At 37.7% G+C, this 22,673-nt stretch overlaps 2 protein-coding genes across 5 annotated transcripts in view; one reads left to right on the top strand and one right to left on the bottom strand.

Annotated features, from left to right (window-relative positions):
* Positions 1-22,673, top strand: part of LOC114365122 (gamma-tubulin complex component 2) — a 34,346-nt gene that overhangs the window by 4,847 nt on the left and 6,826 nt on the right. For both annotated transcript variants that reach the window (XM_028321606.1, XM_028321605.1), the window contains exons 11-13: positions 303-474; positions 5,012-5,180; positions 22,091-22,234. In XM_028321606.1, the coding sequence (XP_028177407.1) occupies positions 303-474; positions 5,012-5,180; positions 22,091-22,234 (485 nt within the window). The remainder of the gene's footprint in view (positions 1-302; positions 475-5,011; positions 5,181-22,090; positions 22,235-22,673) is intronic.
* On the bottom strand, positions 7,912-22,083 carry pain (transient receptor potential cation channel family member painless). Of its 3 annotated transcripts, none has more exons than XM_028321604.1 (2): positions 22,060-22,083; positions 7,912-10,832 (listed from the first exon to the last, which is right to left on the bottom strand). In XM_028321604.1, exon 2 carries the CDS (start codon positions 10,810-10,812, stop codon positions 7,960-7,962), a length of 2,853 nt encoding a protein of 950 aa, XP_028177405.1. In that variant the 5' UTR covers positions 10,813-10,832; positions 22,060-22,083; the 3' UTR covers positions 7,912-7,959. The 3 variants fall into 3 exon arrangements, with proteins under 3 accessions (XP_028177405.1, XP_028177403.1, XP_028177404.1); XM_028321602.1 differs by lacking the exon at positions 22,060-22,083 and adding an exon at positions 19,897-20,056; XM_028321603.1 differs by lacking the exon at positions 22,060-22,083 and adding an exon at positions 19,761-19,854.

The following is a 22,673-nucleotide window of genomic DNA, read 5'->3' as shown; positions in this document are numbered from 1 at the left end:
TGACAGGGGGGCGCTACCATCGTTCAACTATATGGTTTCCAACATGGCAAAAATCGGAACCAGCGATCCGGTATTGATGGTGGCGCCCCACTGTCAATGTCATGCATAGGACAGTTCAGTATTTTGGAACTACAGTGTAATGTCTATAAAAACTTTTGAAAAACGAACAGCAGCAAGCCAATATGTAAAGCTCACTCGCCTTCGTGATTTGCAACAACAATAGCAATAATGCTCAATGTCGTGATTTGCAACAACAATAGCAATAAGGAAAAATGTCTACAGCAATTCAAACCTTATTCCAGAGTACAAACAGAACAAAGACAGCCCGCCGCTGACCGGCATCGAGACGTTCTCGTTCGGCATGGAGGTGAAGTGGCCGGTGTCTCTCGTGCTCAACCACAAGGCCATCGCCTGCTACCAGATGATATTCCGGCACCTGTTCTACTGCAAGCACGTTGAGAGGCTGCTGTGCAGGTTAGTTGCTAAACAACACTGATAGTACGCAATATGCATGACGTCATGACTGTGACGTCACAAAGACAGCCCACCGCTGAGCGGCATCGAGACGTTCTCGTTCGGCATGGAGGTAAAGTGGCCAGTATCGCTTGTACTCAACCACAAGGCCATCGCGTGCTACCAGATGATATTCCAACACCTGTTCTACTGCAAGCACGTTGAGAGGCTTCTGTGCAGGTTAGTTGCTAAACAACACTGATAGTACGCAATGTGCATGACGTCATGACTGTGACGTCACAAAGACAGCCCACCGCTGAGCGGCATCGAGACGTTCTCGTTCGGCATGGAGGTGAAGTGGCCGGTGTCTCTCGTGCTCAACCACAAGGCCATCGCCTGCTACCAGATGATATTCCGACACCTGTTCTACTGCAAGCACGTTGAGAGGCTGCTGTGCAGGTTAGTTGCTAAACAACACTGATAGTACGCAATATGCATGACGTCATGACTGTGACGTCACAAAGACAGCCCACCGCTGAGCGGCATCGAGACGTTCTCGTTCGGCATGGAGGTAAAGTGGCCAGTATCGCTTGTACTCAACCACAAGGCCATCGCGTGCTACCAGATGATATTCCAACACCTGTTCTACTGCAAGCACGTTGAGAGGCTTCTGTGCAGGTTAGTTGCTAAACAACACTGATAGTACGCAATGTGCATGACGTCATGACTGTGACGTCACAAAGACAGCCCGCCGCTGACCGGCATCGAGACGTTCTCGTTCGGCATGGAGGTGAAGTGGCCGGTGTCTCTCGTGCTCAACCACAAGGCCATCGCCTGCTACCAGACACAAAATATAACAGAAGACAAACTCCATACTAAACGCGCTCGAGCCACGCACACATAGACACCGCTCCTAGCAAGACTGTCTTGGACGAATGCGAGCGCGACGTGGCGCGACAGACGTTCGCCACACGTTCGCTGTGGTTCGCTTGAGTCACGCGCCGGTCAACAGAAAAAGTCGTATTATAATTGTTCGGTATTTGGTTGCTTAAACTCATCATTAAATACCGAATTTTCATTTTTTAAATTACCAGTTGATTCGGGGAGGTAAGTAAGTTATTTATTTGAATTTCAATTGAAATTGAAAGCCAACTCAATTATTAGGAATATCGAATTGTTTTAGAGAGGTTTTAGGAATTATTGGATAACTAGCTTTTGCCCGCGGCTTCACCCGCGTGAAATTTAGTTTGTCACAGATCGTCATAAATTATAGCATTGCAAGATATAGTCTGATATTTAATCTAATTGTATAAAAAAAATCAGCTTTAAATTCCGTGATATATTTGAGGAAAATCAAATTGAAAATATGCGCCATATAGAATTGTAAATTTCCCATCACTTTTTAATAGCAATATTTCTTTTGGATGTTTAAAATCATCAGCTCGATTGTACCAAATTATTGTATTGACATTCGATTTACATAGGTTTCAAATCGATGAGAAAATTATTATAGGTAGGATAAATTCGACTTCCTAGATTTGTTTACATACTTTTTTAGTTAGTTACTTACATACAACTTAAGTTAATATAAGAGTGTTAAAAAAGAAAAAAGACTCGACTTGAGAACCTCCTCCTTTTTTTGAAGTCGGTTAAAACAATGTGAATGTGACTTTTTAAAACCTTCAACACTATGCACATAACAGGCGGGATTTGAAACTTTTTAGACATGAATTATTCCTTCCAAAATTGTCGACCCTAGACTCGTAAAATTTTTATTAAGACGTTTTATGCTTTTTCTCAAATATATCACGGAGTTTAAAGCTGTTTTTATTAATACAATTAGATTAAATATCAGACTATATCTTGCAATTAAAAATGTTTGCATATATTAAGGTATAATTGAGAAAAAAATAAAAACAAAAATCACTAAAATCATTTTTCCTAATTAACTGAATGCGTTTACGAAGCACTTAATACGCTTATTACGTCAACGTGTAGTTTTAAGAGCTCTATGAAGTATTATAACAATTCTGAATTAAATGTTATTAGTTAACGAGTGAGAATATTTTTGCATAATTTTGAAGTAAAAAAATAGGTAACTTTAAATTTTGATACCGCGAAAACTACGTGGAATTTTTAAACGGGAGTTTTACTATCATGTTTGTATAACTGAGCGCTATACGTTTCATCAAATCAATAAGAATGTCCGTTTATACAGTCCCATAACACACTGTGCGCTATAACGCGGCAATAGGTACGCGTTATATTTGGAGAAGCTTTTAAAGTCAAAAGTACATTGAAACACCTAGATGCAAGCAGCGTAGGACCGGTCCATGTGGAAATCCTAGGGGAGAACTTGGTGCAGCAGTGAACGTCTTTTGGTTGAAACGAACATTGGAATAACTCGTCTGTTTGTCTTGACTACTACCAGGCCTGTTCATCTCCGCGAGTTTACATCGAAAACAAAACACGCACGATTGCCCCCTACAAGAGTACTATTCGACAAGGCCTCACATACGAGCGAACATTGACTCACGCACGCGTATTCTTGTGTATGATGGAAAAAAATAAAGAAAATGGTGTACTAAATACTGTGCAGTATTTAACTGCCTAAATAATAATAAAATCACAGAATGTACTTTTTTAAGTTGCCTGAAGACACTGAGAGGTAAATAAGTAGTTAATATTATTCATGATAATTCATGCTAAATCATGTATTTCCTCCGCCATTTTCTGCAGATTGGCACCTCACGTCACATCATTTTACCGAAGTCAGCCCTATAGCTTCGGCGCAGTACCGATCACTGACGTTTGTCAACAAAACTTCTGACAAACTTGCTTGACTCTTGAGACAAGCTAAATTACACCATATTGTTAATGACATTGAGCATACATTTTTTTAAATACCTTCGCGAAGTAAAACTTCTGTACGTAGTACTTATTATTATTCTGTGAAATGGGTATATGAGCCGACACTAGCCCATGTTAACATGGTCATATAAATGGTAAGATGATATTCCGACACCTGTTCTACTGCAAGCACGTTGAAAGACTACTGTGCAGGTAAGTAGCCAAACAACACTGATAGTACGGAATAAGTATGACGTCATAGGATCCTTAATCGGTAGTCCGACTTCGATACCATTGGACTGTAATTTATTAGGTTATTTAGATCCAAACGGGCCACCGATCAAAGCCACTACTGGTGACAATCTGTTTATATGATTTTGATACGCTTTGTATCAAATCGCTGCGAGTGTATAGCGAGCGGCGTCCACTCGCGTTATGCGACACGCCATCTGTGGCGGCAATTTGTAACTTAGTATAGTAATTTATTTTATCGATGGGCATTCGTTTGCGTAGCCAAAGGGCGTAGCGCTTTGACGCCCACCGGTGGCTGTGGTCGGTGGCCCGTATGCGTTACGTTAGTTTTTTTTATGAGTGTTCACTAATTTATAGGATGGGGCTATACTAGTACGACAAAGGGGTGAGCCAAAGGCAGGGATGCATAGACTGATTGCAATGGGACCAGGGGCCACTCGGGCAGATTGTAAGACAAAAGCGATACACAGAATATAAAAACAAGTGAATAAAGGTTCAGTTTGTTAATTTTTTTGCTATTTCATTAGACGGGCTGCACATACATTTACATGGGGCCGCGGTTTGTGCATCCTTGGCCTAAGGTTACTTACGCTTCTTTAGGCGGGTTTTAGAATCGCGCTGACCGCTCGCTGATCGTCGGCGCTGACAGATCAATATGTATGTATAATTGAAGGGAACGTTCCTGAGTGACGCTGATCGCTCGGCGCCGACGCTTCATACATTTCGGCTGTCAGCGCTGACGGTCAGCGTGACTCTAAAACCAGCCTTAAGAGTGTCCATTTGCAGGGTGTGGCTATACAACAAAGTGGTGAAGCGGTTCTCGGAGGCGCGTCTGTACGCGGACGCATTCGCGCTGCGCCAGCGCATGCTGAGCTGCGTGATTAGTTATTGACCAATTTGTCAGTTCGTTACTGCGGCACATTTGCGACATCCCCGACTTTTGGATCTCGAGCGCATCCTGAGATTTGACGTTCGTAGGAAAGCTCGCGTTTCGTCTGTTTATATGAAGTTACAATACTGTATGATAGTATTACCGTGACAATGTTGTTGTCATTCGGCCACCGATCGCCCGTAACAGACGCTATGTCGGTGGCTCGTTTGCGCAGAACCAAATATTACCGACGCTTTGTTAATGAGTATTGTAAGCTTAAGTTTATCTACAGGGTGTTAGGTAAATGGGTATATGAGCCGACACTAGCCCATGTTAACATGGTCATATAAATGGTATGGTGAAGTCAGAAATTTGAAATCGTCATTTTTATTTTTTTTATTTTCATATAAAATAAATTTTATAAAATACGATTTGTATGAAAATTAAAATAATTAAAATGAAGATATTAATTTTCTGACTTCAACATACCATTTATATGCCATGCCCGGCTAGTGTCGGCTCATATACCCATTTACCTAACACCCTGTATATCTACTCTTCCTTTTAACGAGTGTCCATTTGCAGGGTGTGGTTATACAACAAAGTGGTGAAGCGGTTCTCGGAGGCGCGGCTGTACGCGGACGCGTTCGCGCTGCGCCAGCGCATGCTGAGCTGCGTGCAGCACGTGCAGTACTACATGTGCGTGGAGGTGCTCGAGCCCTCCTGGTGCCAGCTCATACAGAGCCTCGACAAGGTCAGTGACACCACGTCAAACTAAACACTGACATCTTATCACATAATAATAATAAGTACGGATTCCGTGGAGGGTAGTTGAACGGGAAGCGTGGTCGATCTGTTTTAATGATTTCAATTTATTATTTAATGGACTTTAGTGTACAAATTTGGTGTTATTTTGTGTTCTAAAGTGCAGTGAAGTGATAAATTATAAAAAACATTGAAATACTTCGAATTTGAGCGCGCATCGAGTGTCGAGTGGGTTGTCGTATGAACAACCCGCTTTGGACCCGGTGGCGTCTCGAAACCTGCTTACGGGCATACTTAACTCCACGGAATCCATGAAAAATCAATAGAACTGAAACACCCACGTTCTATTGATAACTATGTCAATATTTTTCACTCGACATTGCCAGAAATAAACCTCCCAGAGAGGTTTGGTTGCCACAAAAAAAAAAAATAAAAAAAAATAAGTACTACGTACAGAAGTTTTACTTCGCGAAGGTATTTAAAAAAATGTATGCTCAATGTCATTAACAATATGGTGTAATTTAGCCTGTCTCAAGAGTCAAGCACCATTTTGTTGACAAACGTCAGTGATCGGCACTGCGCCGAAGCTATAGGGCTGACTTCGGTAAAATGATGTGACGTGAGGTGCCAAACTGCGGAAAATGGCGGAGGAAATACATGATTTAGTATGAATTATCATGACCTCTCAGTGTCTTGAGGCAACTTAAAAAAGTACTTTTTGTGTTTTTATTATTATTTAGGCAGTTAAATTTAGTAGGTACACCATTTTCTTTATTTTCTTCCATCACACACAAGAATACGCGTGCGTGAGTCAATGTTCGCTCGTATGTGAGGCCTTGTCGAATAGTATCCTGTAGGTGGGCCATCGTGCGTGTTTTGTTTTCGATGTAAACTCGCGGAGATAAACAGGCCTGATCTTATGTACAGTCACGGAATGAAAAGGTTCGTCAGTTTTCAAATTGATTCCTTTAACGAATCGCGAGCATAGGTATTACCTTTTGAAACTATGTTACAGAATAATCTCGAGTCAGAGAAAATAATCTTTAACAGTTCGTCAGTAAAGTTCAAAATTATTCAGATCAAAGTTGTTTGACGATTTATCTTGTCAAGAAGATTATTATGATTGATAAAATAAAACCTTCTTGTTGGTTCAACCTGCCATTATTATTTCTATTAAATAAAAAAAGCTATTGTCAATTGGTCAATGTCATCATTGCATTGGACTGATGGGATAGAAAAATAAACAAGCAAAACCTTATTCGTTACCAAACGTCATATTTATTTAAAATGTTAGCAGCACTGTTTCTTGCACTGTTATGTAGGCAGGTTTGACTCTTACAGTACCTAGTGCAAGCGAAAACCGACACTAAGGTGACGAACCTTTAAATTCCGCGACTGGACTTGTAATAGCAGCACAGCACTTCTACCCCCATCACTTAGATGGTTGGCAGTCCACAACAGTACGTTTCTCTAGAAACTTCCTGCCCCGTACAACCAAACTGTGGAATGGACTGTCGTATGCGGTGTTTCCGTACGGATACGACCTGCAAGCTTTCAAGAGGAGAGCGTATCTTCACCTTAAAGGCCGGCAACGCACATGTAACTCCCCTGGGTCTGGGGGTGTCTATGGGCGACGGTAATCGCTTACCATCAGGTGATCCGTCTGCTCGTTTGCCTCCTGTCACATAAGAAAAAATAAAAAAATAATAGGGGCGAATTTGCAAAAAAGTGTATAGGTATTAAAAGTTTTCTAGCGTTATCCTTCAACCACACCAACGCGTCTAGATCGCCATCGCCGGCGCGATCATAGGCCAATGACAGGTTGCGCGACCCATGACAGTCCGCGCGTCCTGTCATTGTTGAAGCTTGAGTCGCATCTCAAACCAAATTTTGAATAACTTGACAATTTTATAGGGTTTATTGCTGTCGTATGTACACGGAACGCCATATTTAATGAGGGCTATCGTATTTGACCTCACCAGTAGGCAACACTGTAGTTAGATTCTGTCACTCGCTATCGGCTAAGACAGTGGCGCCAACTGGTAAGCGCTCTAGCGGAAGATAGAAGACATGGGTTTTTTAAGGTTCAGCCAAACCAACGCGATCACACGCGATCAGCCGGCGTGCAGCGATGGCGATCAATGCATTTAAGTCTGATCGCCATCGCTGCACGCCGGCTGATAGCGTGTGATCGATAGCGTTGGTTTGGCTGAACATTTACTCATTAGAATGGCGCCACTGTAGGGTCTTGTAATTCGCCAATGGCGCCAGCTGGTGAGCGCAAATACGATAGCCCTCATTGACATAGTGATTTACGATTAGGCTTTAGAAGCTGTTCAATTATTCCTTCTTCGTTTATCATATCAGTAGTGATCTGATAATTCACCATTTTTAATATCCACCACTCACTTTGAGGAATTTGGTATTTATAAGAGAGGCAATACAAATAAAACATGGCAATGTAAATCATAATGTTGTCGTTTATTCATAACATTGACATAAATTAATTAATATTTATTTGAATGACGTCATAAAAAGCTAACGAAAGCCAGTGTTATCGTATGAGATAAAAGTTATTTTAAAAATACAATAAATAAAAACCAGCTTGTTATGTTATAAATCAGAATATAAATGCACATGATAAGTTAAACATTTAAAAAACTTAATATACTATTAAAAAAGCTTAATTTAAATTATTTTTTATATCTATAATACTTATTTGCGTATGGAATTGTCAAACTTATTAATAAGGCGCATCATAATATATTTTAATACTTTTGTTGCGTTTCCAACTTTTGCAGCACTTTCTTGAGGATACTTTCGACATTCTCCAATTTCAACTCGGTTTGTGTCAATTTGTTCTTAATCTCGTCGAATTCTGTCTCATTTGTTTTGTTGCTTATTACAATTTTAGCATTTTTCACAATCTTTCGATCTAATTTATATTTCTGACAGCGCTCAAAACAGCATCCACCGCCTTCAATATCTTCATAATCGTCTCCAAACTTCCCCAAAGGTTCCGCGTGAGGAATTTCAATCTTATTGTCATTATTTGGTTTCACAATAATCCTGTATTTGGGCAAAAAGTTTGGAAACAAACATACGCGTTTCGCAACAGGTTTCAACAATTTCTGTTTTATGCTGTGCAAGTTCTCCAAACAAGACGGCCAAAACCACCATCTCGAGGCTGTAGTATGAATGCTGCCAATTAGTACACTTTCAAAATACGATATTAACCTTATTCGAGAAATGTGACCAACTAATTCGGCATCTGCTCTGATTTCTTGGGTGTCGCTGACAGCTAAGCCATTCAATAGATTGAACAACACGATCGGAATCATGAAGACGAATACCATAAATATTATATGACTGGTCACTGGGAATGTACTGAACTTTATGGACCCGGCATCGAACTCCCCTGTCAACATGACAATCGTCTTGAATAGAGATCTTCCAGGGTCTTCGAAAAAGTCTTCCTCTTCTTCTTCCTTCCCGGTATTATTAGGATTAGGCGGGGTTTGATCTTCCTCGTTATCTTCTCTAAATAATGTGTAAAAACTTAACGCAAATGCAATTATTAAAATGCAATACCATAGCAAAAACTTGAAGAAGTTCCACGAAACAGTTTTCAGCATCACGATGTTTGTAGATAGTGTAGGAAATTGGCCAATGAGGAGAACTAGTTCAGCAGATGATAACAAAATAGCTATAGCAGATAGTTGTTGCTTGGTCGACGCTGCGGCGGAGTCGTAGCACACAATCCAGGCTGTTACGAATATCAGTGCTATCTCCATCCAATTTTCTATGCTCTGTAAGTATTTGCTTGGGGATACTATCAATTGAAATAGTTCACGTATTATGAGCATTATGAAACCAATAATTGCACCAACATGAGTCACGGCGTTTAGTATTTCGATTGAATTAGATATAGATTGCTTATTTTCAATACCGTACCCTAATATTATGTATAAGATGAGACACAACCAAAAAAGAGAGTAGAAAGTGATATTTGCAAAAAAGAGACAGCTTATTCTTTGCCACTTTAAATATAAAAAGCTCGTGATTACTGGATGTTTTAGTAGCTGTTTTAATTCGTCGTTTCGGGTCATGTACAACAAAGCATCGGTTTCTGGTGCCAAAATTGCATCGTATTCTTTGATGTTGTTGTTAGCGTTGTCCATTAAAGGCTTACTTAGTTCGTTTTCAAGTGAATTATTGGGGTAAACAAGGAAGCTGTATTTCAAGTGTATTTCGTAATCATCGTCGCTAGGTCGTTCGCCATTTGTAGTGATACATTCGTCTAAATATGTCTCCAGTGTTTTTGCATTGATGTCTGCCAGCGGAGGTTCATTAAATTTATTTCTCAAGCCAATACAGGCTCCATTTCTTAACAATTCCAGTACTGTATCAGAATCACCATTTCTTGCTGCATAATGTAGTGCTGTATTGTCTTTTAGATCTGGATAATTAACATTAATGTTGATTTTAGGGTGTTTGAGTAAAATTTCTAAACAACCTTTATGATCACTGTTGGGGTTTTTGGCATTTAATCTCATGCCCTTAATTGTTATTTGAATCAAGGATTCGCCGTTTACTTGATCGAACAAAGTAGATTCATTTTCAACAAACTTTTTTAAGATTTTGTAATATCCATTTTGACAGGCGATCGCGATGGGTCTGTATGTGTTTCCTGAACATGTAGCATTGGGGTCAGCGCCCGAGGAGAGTAGCGTGTTGACAACTCTTTCAAAGCCTTTCTCTGTAGCCAATTGTAACATAGTGTTCATACCATTGTTCGCCGATAGTGCAGGGCGGTGTTCGTTCTTGTTGACTAGCTTAGTAAAATCTCGAATAAAATTTTCTTCCTCGTGTCTACTGAGATATGAAAATAATTTGTCGTTGTCAATGGTTTCGATAACTTCCCCAAAGGAATCGAACTTAGCTAGTAAGTGTGGAAAAGCTTCTTTCAGAAAATAACGCGCTGATTTTCCTCTCCTGTCTTTATACGTATCTAAGTCAACGGGATCCTTTGCATAATCCAAAATAAGGGTGATCACTCTCTCAAGACCTTGTTTAGCCGCTGAGTAACCTGGAGTGATCCCTTTTGAATCTGGCGAGTTAGGATTGCACCCAGTTTTTAATAGCAGTTCTATCATATCTTCATAAATAACCAAATCATGTTCCCGATCATCTTCTAAATCTTCAATTTTCTTTATTGCCAAAAGTAATGCTGTGTTTCCTTTACTTTTGATGTTGACATCAATGCGGTCGTCTTCCAACAAGGCTCTGAGTCCTTCCAGATTACCACTTTCTACGGCGAAATGAATCGGTGCAGCGCCGTGGGTTTCATTGAGATTGTTGACGCTAACTTCGTGGCTTAGCAGAAGTTTGACGAACTGTTCTTTGCCTGGTTCCGAGAGTGCCAGCTCTAGGCAGGATTTGTAGTCTGGATACTGATAGACGTGGTCCAGGTCGACGGCTCCGTAGCTGACGAGTTTCTTGAAAGTTGAGTAGTCATTGGTCCGGAGAGCTGTCCTAAGCTGCGTCTGAGGATCTGTCCCGAACAGGGAACTACCTCGCGACAGGCGATTCGAGTTCATCTCGTAAGTGTCCCGCGTCATGGCTTACGTTACACTGGCATCTGGAAACGAGAAAACAATATTTTTGTACCAATTTTCTCATTGAAGTTAATTGTTTTAGTACTATGTAGTACTCGAAAGTGGAGTTTAAACGGGTCGATCAATTGGCTTTAATTAATCTAATTAATTAATAAATACCATATGGTCAATGTTTTGAGTGAGCAATTGGTTTCAACGTCTGTGTACGTTATTTAACTTTTATAGCAGGTATTATTGGTACTTTCCAAAGAATAGATCACACAGACTAAGCGCTTAAGTCTACATGCCGATTTAATTAAAATTGTTAAGTGGTTGTACAAACATTCTCGTGTGAAGCGGCCATGATTGGCATCTACATATTCCGTTATTTGATGTTTAATCTGTTGATCGATAATAGCTACGGATTAACGTTAATATTGATCTTCTTATGATGTTTTTTTAGATTTAAGGGTGTATTTTGCAATTAAAGAGTTTATTTTCTTTTCAGCATGTTTATTGGTAACAGACAACTCATACAGGATATTCATATACCTATGTAGTTCATTGATTTAAACATTCATTCATAGTCAATAAATAATAACAGTAGCACTTTTTCCCTTTACGCTTGTTCTTTACACGTATGCAGGCATGCTCTCTATATTACCACTAAATGCCTAGTAAGTACTGCCTAATGGTGAATTCGAATGATGTCATTGCATTAAATGAGCTCTTTCCATGGAAGTTAACCTAATATTTGCTCTACGGCAGCAATAATGAAGGGGCCATTATTCCGATTTTCTCCCGGTGCCATAAAATTAATGCTACGCGCGTGCCTCACGCCTCTCACCTGAATCGTGTAATTGGACCGATTTGCGCTCTCTATTATGTTATTCTTAATTGTATACCAGAGCTCTACCGTTACACTGCATTTCCTCGACAATGCGCTTTCTGTGTTGATCTTAGATCGCATAATAGCATTTCACCGAGCTCTTTTATAGCTCCCAATTTGTGCTTGATTTTATTGCACTATAATTGCTGTTTGAAGATGAATCGGTATACCGCTGTGTGCATTACTGTTTTACAATTTGCATGCTAAGCACTCGGCTGGTAACGGATTTGTTTGCGTAAACATCGATTTGATTTGTAGCAGTCTTTATTAATAGCTAGAAGGTATATGAGAATATAATAGAAGGTATATGAGAAACTTCTCTTAGTGCCTAAGTGCTTATTATTTTATTTCATCATAGACATACTTAATGGTGCCGCCCAATAGAAATTTTCATGACCTATTTCATTTCAAAATTGATTACTAAATTTCACCGTGAAAACATAACTAACTTGTAAACTGCTTTTGCATTTAAAGTATGTATTAGTGTAGGCGAGTATGATACTTAAGTTCATTACATCAGATCTGCATCGCAAACGGTGACTAATGGTGTGTTAGAAATATGTATGTACACATTCAAACTAATATGACTAGTATAGTTCGCTTGTCGGATTACTAAAGAAGGTTATTTGTCTTTGGCTTAACTTTGAATACACCGTAACTAAGCCTTGCCTTGGCCGTCCACTGTTTAGCATAAGGATTAAGACGGTATACTGTGTAAAACAACATCGTCTGAATCTCCTAACATGGGATGAATAACATATACAAACTTAGTTTTGTTTCAGAACATAAAATAACTTGAGAAGGAGATTAGGCTTTGACGAGATAATTGCGAAAAAATGTGTTCGAATAAAAGATATTTATTTTAATTATTATGAAGTTTCGCTATCTACTTATTTGTTTTAGCTTGAGTCATCATGCTTCCTCTCTGATGATGATGATGAAGGGGTTCGATTCCGTGCCGCTCAAGACCTTTGGTCAGTTCAGCTATTGTCGCACTATAGGTATAGAATACCTAAAATCAATAAATTAGTGCCAAAGCTCCGTGTCCTCTTCACTATTAACGTAATATTATGTTGTTTTGTATTATTCATATGTGAGCGTGACGTGCCGGACCAGTATAGTTCGCCTCGTGCCCCACCAGTTGCCTTATCGCTAAAACAGAGGAAAATCAACGAAAAGTTCAAAGAGCCATAAACCGTTTACACCAAACAATAGCAGTGCCCGCCCATTGGAACGCGATGAGATGCCCCACATGTTCTTTTATTGAATAATTGCGCGGGCAACTTTGTCTCTTATGTGTAGAGCAGTAAAGATGAAAGCATAAATTGACCACTATCCTCGGACGCGGCCATCCATAAGTTGCACTTCATTCTGCACCACGCTTTCAACGTATAAAATTGCTTTAGGTAATTTTTTGAGATCAGTATTTTTATATTTGTTGAAAAAAAATCCAAATTCTATCAGGCATTACGGAGGCACTTAGCCGCATGTGTTGTTATTATTATTAACATAGCACAACAATATTTTCGTTCCGATTTTGTTCGGACCGGATCCAACTAAGTACCTACCTAATTAATTACATAAACGCAAAAGTTTATGAAGATGGATGGATGAAATGAAACTTTTAGATGCAACATTACAAAGAATACCGTGTACAGGTGCATTCTCAAATCTAATAACGACAACTTTCAAAACTATCTTTTTTCGATTCAATTTGTATAACCGGCCGTGCGGTAAGCCTTTGATTAATCGTCTGCTTTATGGGACCAGTGATAATGAAACTGGTTAATAAATTAGGATCCATCCAACGGCGTCTACTGTCTCTGCAACTTTTCGTTCGAACAGCGATTACATGTCAGACTTGTAAATGTTTTATTTAAAACCACAGAATAGCAGTTTTACGATTGTTTTATAATAAAACATTGGTATGCAATTGTGATGCCATAACAATAAACTGGAAGGTCCATTAACTTTTAATTTATTTTATTAGGTAAATAAATACCAACCAACACAGGTATAATTTTATTTTCAAAACATTGTCTCCTTTAAAATCAGGGATTATTCGAATAAGCAAATAATAAAACAACTGAAAATTTAACTATAAACAAGAATACAGACAGAAGCTAAATAGCATTATCACTATAATATTGACGTAAATGGATATCGTGATACGAGATAAATCGGTGCTAATCCAATATTTTCTTGAATAGTTCAATAAAGATGATTTACCATCAGGTGAGATACAGGCCAAGAGCTTCCTCGTTGTGGATAAAAAAAAAAAATTTGCCCACGAATAAGTAATGTCTATACATTATTTTCCATGGCAGCACAAAAAGCTAAACACGGTGGAGCCCTATCACGTTATAATTCAGGCTATTTGTGAAGAAAAAAAATGCATAGTCAGATGTGCAGTCGACTGTACACGAGTTGTTGTAAAACAAAATACAAGCTGATGTTATCATATAATTTGCTTTTTCATCCTTGGCATTTGGTTCAAGTGTCAAAGATAACAATCAGCAAAGAGCAGTACCTACAGCATCGGCACTCCCCATCCTCTCTCATAAACATGACCTTTAATTTCAATCAAACCTTAATGTACTGGTTATCAGTGATTTACACGGGTCATATAAAGCCGCTTTTGAAAAGTATAAACATAATTTATTTATTTGCACTTTAACTTTAAAAAGCACATACAGTACATGATATCTAGACAATTAGATATTTGTTAAAAATGCGTCGCTACGTTCCTAAGAAACCTACAGATTCAAGAGTATTTGAAAGTAATTATTGAATGACTCCACATGCCCCTTCATTTACAAATGCTGTCATAAAATCAAACCTTGAAGACGACTTGACTCACCTCTGCTTGTCAATAAGCACTTATTCACATTAGTCTATCAGTAATCCCTTCGCTTTTGCATTATTTTGTATTTTGAGTGTGTTTATGTAAGTTTCAAATGTGAGTGATTCATGGCTCAACGTATGCTGTATTTTAGATATGTATTATGTATCTTGTAAATGGTAGGAGGAAACAATATCAGCTCTACAAAGAACAAAATAAAAGTTTGTAAAAATTACTGACCATTAACTTCACACACAAATGAAATGAGTTTATTGTGGTGCAAAAGTGGTAAATAATACTAAGGGTTCGATGTGCTAACGATCTATTATTGTAAATAAATGAGTAATATATTGGTAAATAGTATAAGCAATAGGGAAATAACAATATTTAGACTAAGGCAAACAATACATTAAAATTTCGGTAATGGGCAATGAGTCGAGTTTTTCCAGTTAGTGCTTGATCCAAAATTCAAGGTATCATATTCCTCGGGCCTTATTCTAAACATGTACAGTTTCTTTCTTAGATCAATTATGCTTTAGATAATTTATTCTTATTTCTCCATGATACACCATCACTTTTGTATAATTTATTATGCATGTTAAAAATATTTTTGTTAAGTGTCATGAATGAGTGATTCATGTGCTAAACTTCTACAGATTTCTAAAAGTAATATTATTGTATTCAGATATTATAGATATTCATTCTTTTCAAAGTGCTTGTAGACAAAAATGCGTCATCGGAAACGTTACTGCTTAGTTTAGATAAATATTGGTTCTAAATGTAGTAAATATTTTCAATATCGATGAGTGCTCAACATAATTTGAATTTTGATTAGGTGTTTGCTACTTAAACGCATGTTGAGAGTTTCTTGTCAGCGTATTTATAATACTCTATGATTATAACGTTTCTCATTTTTAGTTACGCTTTGTTTCCTCAATAATTCTTAGCATCAAAACGTTTAAACGCTTCCAATAAAAAAAAACTAAACTAAAAAAAGCCAACAATCTCATTCGTTGAACGAAAGGACAGACGCCGAAACAAGTAACGCAGCTTTGTTTTCTTTTTTATCTTTCATTAAAACAAAAAGTATCTTTAATCGCTTTAACAATTAGGGGCTTCCGCTGTTTCTCTCAATCTTTACTGTGGTTTATACAACTTACACGACACGCTACCGGTATTCGAAGGGTCTACTCCGTAAGAAACCGATTTCGATATATTCTGCTGACTTGTCTATCTCTCTCACACTTTACAGAACACTGCATATAGTGTTAAAGATGGAATTAGCTGATAAAATGCTATCTCTTTTCAGAGTAGATCCCCACAGTAAGTAATAATGACGGTTTGATTGCACGCCACGCCTACACTTACTACAAAATTGCTCGGAAACTAAATCATAAGTTGTATAATTGATCTCCTAAGATTCTTTAATCGTCGTGTTATTACTATTTGTTGTTTGGTGATAACTGTTGTCTAGTGAAAGTCCGATTATGATAAAATTAATTCAAAGCTAATGCGGTTTTATTATAGGAAAGAACCCGAGATATTCGTTTCAAGACGTGACTTAATATTATGTGGTTTGGTACTTCGTTTTCGTAACCGCTGGATAGGGTAATATTTAATGAATATCCGCATACATAGCTATTTTATTAATACTCAACAATTGAATTAATAAATAGATACGTCACAATTATTGTTCGTCAAATTGTAATATGTGATTCAGTAATGGATTTGGATATTTTGGTTCCGCGGTTTCGTTTGCGTAGGTTTCGGCTTGTCTCAGAAAACAAACTACTAAATGTACCTAGTAAACAAATGTAGAGTTGGATTTAATTCCTTTCTAATACCATTGGTATTAATTTTTGGTACCAGTGTTAGAAAGGAATAGATTACTTTATAAACACACAAACGCATCGTTGGGGAACTTACAACAACTCACATATATTTATATCAGTCTTAAGAACATTTGTACTCTGAATAATCTGATCAGTCTTTATTTTTATATTACTGTATTTTCATATTACTTCATTAAACAACAATATTTGTAACATGTCTTGTTTAATAAATTATTGAGAAAAATACAAGATTTGAGAGGAGACAGGAGCCATTATGAAATATGCTAATATTCCTTTCTTTATTTATACTCTTTCTTATGGTAATCCCAGCATCTTGATAACCTTGTGAGTTCAGAATAAGCGAAATAACCATTTTGAAATGGATCAGAGTTGGGTATCTTATGAAGATCGTATAGGAAGCAAGAGATTCTGTATAAACAAAAATTTAACTTAATAATGCGGCGTCCACGTAACTCTACATTTAAATGTAATCCTAAACAAGTTTTTGTGAAATACCGGCCAGCTCGTATCGCTCTAACGGATTTGGGCTCTTATGAATTTTAACGAGGCTATTTAATTAAGTCTTAGTAACTTTGCTAACGTCAGAAAAGCCTTGGATACCGACCGAATTAAACTTAATATGCAGTACTTAATGGTATGTGAAGGACGGGTAATCATAAAGATAGCTTATGCTTCGTACGTGACTAATAATAATGCAATCTCAAGAGGAAGAACTTTCCATTTTGCGTATAATGTTAATCCAGAGATATGTACGCGGTCGGAATAAGCGCAGCAAATTGCTAGTGATCTCAACCATCTCGACCAGTGTTGCCACATATCCGGTACTTGACCAACTAACAGCCGAAAGCCTTCCGTTCCGCACACGACATTTCAATTTGGACTACGTCTTCAAGTGCGCCAGCGCTTTTTGTCAACTCTGCGCTTAATTTGCTTCGCCCTAAAAAGCGAATCGCATTTCTCCTACTTTCCTACGAAAAACAAAACGGATTAACTGTTCGTACATTCCAGTAGCCGCTACACACGCAACAATAAGTATATTAGTGGTTCTGCTATTGATTCTGTATCAACACGCAGGGGGCAATAAATTCATGATAGCCCTGCGATATCGAGTGTTTGCGCTGTAAAGCGATTGGATATTCGCATTAATGAGTTCAATTTCAGCGAACTCTATATAGACTGGTTAATAGCCCATAAAGATTTTAGTAAAACGCCAGATCTTTTACGATACCCTGAGTGCTGGTAAAGAGCGCTTGCGACTTGAGTTTCTATTTCGAGTCGCTGGAGCGGCGCCGGCGGACTCGATTTGTGATTAACACTTTTTGCTTAGACTTTTGCTGCTTTTTTAGCTAACTGAGCTGAACTCTCCTTCCGTTATTTAACGCACGTTGGATTTTAAATGAGTGTGACGCTGTAATCTCTAAACGCGGATACCCAAAGCCGACACAGGATGGTATAATTTTACTTATAACTTAGTTCCAGTTAGTATTGGTTTCTTCTCGTGTGTATACTCGTACATTCGGGCCATCGTCAACTCATGTTTGCTTATACGTCCACTAAAGTGTTACAACGATGGCTATTTGTTTGGCACGTCCAAATATTGCAGCGTCTAATTGATGTATGCTGGCAACGGTGTCACCTGAGGTATTGTCCGTCGGAAATTAATTTCGTATTTGGTTTACCGTTGATCAATTCAATTGGGTTGGTAAATTATTCAGAGGATATTAAGCCCGATGGCGGTCGAAGGTCCGTATTTGGTGATGCGGGGTTATGCGGGTGAATGCGTCATCGGTAGTCAATACTTGCTTGCACCGATCCATATCTAGATACAGGCTATTGAAAGATTGTTTTATAAAGTACCTATCATTACATACCTACTTACACCTACATTAAACACGATTTGATTTCGAAAGCCAAATCAATGATAACTTTAATGTGTATCAAGAATTCAAGGCTCAGTTTTCATGCTTATATTTAACGCGTAAAGAATATAGAAACACCTGAGTATAACATACTTTATAAGTACGTACATATTTTTGATTGGTATAATGCCCTATTTGTCTGCAGTGGATTCTAAAACTTATAAAACCATGTAATTTTAAAACTAACATGTAAACGGCCCCCACACGTCCAATCATCTGATAATGTTTCACGGGCAATTTTCTAATTAATCACGACCTGTTCGCTGAACACCACGTCCAATCGCGTATCACCGTGAGAACAGAATATCCAACATTGTAGAATAGCTCATACTTCAAATTGATGATTCTCCAATGAAGCTCGACACCTGTCGTAAGCAGAATCGCTGATTGAGAGGCAGGGGTCACTCAGGGCACATACTGTCCATCAAGCAATGTTAGCATTTCTCGGCATTAAATTAGAAACTTATGGTTATTATTTTTGATGATTAATAAGTTGCTAAATGTTAATGAATTGAAATTATCTCAAATATCAATCATTCAACCAGATATAGCGGCGCCCTAACCGCAAATGGATGTAAACAGACAACCGACACTAACCAATGTTCTAAGTCTATGATTCTAGAATAACCAGTTCCACAACTCCACAAGGTACTATAGGTACGCTATACAGGTGTTCTACCGCTACACGTTGGGTCCCTGCATTTGCAACGAAACGGGTGTATTGTCTAGAAACCAAACTATCACCGGATATGATGTTCGTTTCAATAAACACGCTTAGCGACGCATGCGCTGCTGCTTCATCAATTATACTTGCAATGACTATATCCTGCGCAATGGGTTATTGTTAGACCCTAAAGTGATAATAGGATGTTTTTGGATTCGTTACTTTTTCTCATTTCAGAGAGGATGTTGTTACTCCTTTTTTATTAGTCACTTTTTGCTATGGTCCTTGTGATTGATCGCATAGTATATTACATGACATGGTGATTAAACAAATTCGTGATTGTCCTATCTTATGTAGAGGCACATCTTCCACGTTGTAAATACTAGTTAATTTTTGATAAAGGAAACGGGCTTGTAGTTGTTTTGTGTCACTGATACGACCCACATGTCCTGCACCATCACAACATGGTGACGTCACCGGCCTTGACTCAGGGCCCGACCACATTTGATGATCTCTTTTCAATATTTACAAGTAACATATGTTTTACTCCGATAAAACCCTGCATTCATCAGCTTCATCAGTTTTAAACACATTTGACACAAATCTCAAATGTTAATGTAAATTGGTACGCGAGTTTTCATGTTTTACGTAGAAAATATCTGCTCATGTTTTTGATCTTTTTTGCTTTTAATTAATTCGCGCTAGTTAAATTTACGCGGTTCGAATAAGCTATTTCTATTTCCTCAAAAAATACTAAAATCTATTTGACCTTTTACTTTACAATGTAACTGGAATGTAACTTTACCTTTCAAACGGCGTCTTTGTTTGAATAAGCGAAATTGCATACACGAATTATGCATTATTGCAAATTCACACTGCACTTTTAGATTACGTGATTACGTGTAAAATACTATCCAGATCACTCTCAAACCAAAACCCACCTGAAAGGAATTTCACTGAAAGTATTTTCGCACTGTTCACAAGCACTTGTTCACTGGTCTCCGCTGGGTCCCATTGCGCGGGCGCACGGCCTGGCTGCGTCGTCGTAGTGAGGCGGCGCGCTGGCGTGGGAGGCGCGGATCCTGCGCTGACCAACTCAATTACCGACCATACTCATTTAACGATAGAAGGTCGGGTACGGGTCATATTGTCCTATTCAAATTCACTCTTATTGTGTAAAATTATAATAGAATCAATTGAACCTTTTTCTTAATCCGTTGTTAAAAGCTGCGACAGACAGCCATATTGTTATTTTTTGCGAAGTCTCAAGTTTTTTCTGTGGGCGGAGCGGTTACCTGATAATTTGTAGGCGGTGCTTTTAATATTACGTCACAAGGAATTACTCACCTTGCACGGACGACAGCACATCAAGGTAAATACGGCGGAGTCTTATCTCGTTGTAATACAGGCTATTTTGCAACAAAAATATAATAGTCTGATATGCTGTCGATTGTAATTTGGCCAGTCTGTAAACAATCGCAGCACTTGTCTTAAGGCACAGGGGTTGATCGGACTGAGGAATGTGAAAACCATTAAAGCTAATGAGTCAGAGTCAGACCGAACTGCTTGAGTGATGTTCTCTGAAAGTAATGCAATGAATGCAGTAACGATGATATCGATATAAGTAGAAAGCAGACCACCTGGTTTTATTTAAATGTTTGCAGTGCATATTTGCTAACACGATGCACTGTAACATTTTATACTTTCAAAGCGTGAAAATACAGATTAAGTATAATCAATACCAATATTTATATCGTCAGTTGCAGGTTCACTTGGGGTAACTGACAAAATACAGTTTTTCAGTAGAGCCGTTTAAAGTTTTTTTTCGTCTTAAATCGGACATAACTTTTTTCCTATTTAACCTTTTTTGGATCTGTTTTTACATAAATGCTTAGAATTCTACGCGGTTTTAGATTAAATAAAAAGAATTATCTAATATGTCTTAGTTAAGGAAATAAATTGCAGTTACACCAATGTATTTTTGTACTTTTGACAGTTACACCAATTTTAAACCATACTTTTGGAAAAAACATAGGTCAAATTGGTGTAAGTACTGCCCAAATTAAAATAATTTGATGTATTTGCTGGGTTTTGTTTACTTAGTTGCTGTATAATTTATGTAAAAGTATTAAAATATAAGAGAATTCACGAAAAACATAACATTTTGTCGTTTTCTTTATTTTTTTAAAAATTTTATTAAAAGTAACTTTTATTTTGTTAATCAAAAAATGTTAAAAAAGCCATGAAAATCAAGAAAATATGTGTATTTAATTTTTTTAAGACAGAAATATTGAAACAACTAAAGTATTACTGTGAAACTAAATAATTTCAATATTTTTTTAAGCTTTGACTTACCAATACCGTATTTAGCTCTACGGGGCAACTTAAACTGAAAACAAAATGGATTTAATTTCCCACCTATTTATAGCAATGTTGAATTAAGTTCATGAGTACTACAACAGTAAAAGTAACAGAGTAACAACAGGTTAATGTTAGCAACACGCAGTGACGCCTGGTTGGCTGGATAGTTGCTCAATTTCAATTTTTTTTTTGTTGAGCTAACTTTAACTTCTTTAACTGATACTGCTGGTATAATAATAATGTAATTTATGCCTTAAAATTTTCTAAATTCCTATTTTATTTTATGTTACAAACCTTAGCAAATCAGTGTAATTGCAAAGTTTTGTAGCAAAATTTTTACATTATTACAGATACACCAATTCAACCTGGTAAAATTATAACAATGTCAGTTACACCAAAATTGTAAAGGAAATCTGAAAAGTTCACACCTGAAAATGTCCGTGTAATTGTAATTTTTTTAAAGCTAGAATTTTTTTACGTATACCATTCGAAAGAGCAGAAAAAACCAAGAAAAACTGTATATTTAACTCAAAAACCGTATTTTGTCAGTTACCCCAAGTGAACCTGCAACTGACGATATGTGTATGAACCTTTTATATTGGTCTAGGTGTTTTCCATTTTTAATAAGGATGTATTAAAAGTATTTAATTATGTAAACTAGTCTGCTGGGACTAGGCGCCGTTAAATAACTTCTCTAAGGACTTAATATGTATAAGAAAGTCCAAGAAATAAAAAGCAGTTACGTTCTACAATCCAATGTCCACGTTATTCCAGGTCAACAACGTGGATGAGGTTCTGGAGAGGCACAACGACTTCCTCGAGTCCTGCCTCGGAGACTGCATGCTGACCAGTCCTCAGCTTCTAAAGGCAGTCACTACGCTATGCCTGGTCTGCGTCCAGTTCTGCACCTTCATACAGGTAAACAAGACTCAAAATCGTTCAACACTATAATATCTGCACGTTGATGTTTAGGTCCCATTTGTAATTTATTGTAATCAATGATCAAGTACCAATTACCTCCTATTTAGTAAAAAGGAAACAAGAATTCAGTTAAAATACAGAAACACGGGTCTTAACGCGACGTTTTTGTATGAGTTACATATTTCATGTACTCACTCACGGCTTGACGTTTCGGCTGCAATGGAAAAAGGAATATAATTCATGTTAAAATTCAACTTTTTACAACATGATGTGTTGTAGAGGAGGTATAGGTACCGTCTATATGCGTTTAATCCACTGTCATGAATGATCCCAATATCTAATTCTCAAATGAATTCTATCCGCTCGACTTACATATTGGACAGTCTCCCCTACAATTTTAAAATGTATGGCCTCAGTATAAAGTTCAAAATCAAGT

The sequence above is a fragment of the Ostrinia furnacalis genome, unplaced genomic scaffold (assembly GCF_004193835.3).
Source record: "Ostrinia furnacalis isolate ACB-3 unplaced genomic scaffold, ASM419383v2 OfSCF7556, whole genome shotgun sequence".
Classification (NCBI taxonomy): Eukaryota; Metazoa; Arthropoda; class Insecta; order Lepidoptera; family Crambidae; genus Ostrinia; species Ostrinia furnacalis.
The sequence above is the reverse complement of the archived record's forward strand: the minus strand, read 5'-3'. Positions and strand labels throughout refer to the sequence as shown.

Excerpts from the sequence above, each read along its gene's own strand:
- pain (XM_028321604.1), bottom strand. The coding sequence starts at position 10,812 with ATGACGCGGGACACTTACGAGATGAACTCGAATCGCCTGTCGCGAGGT.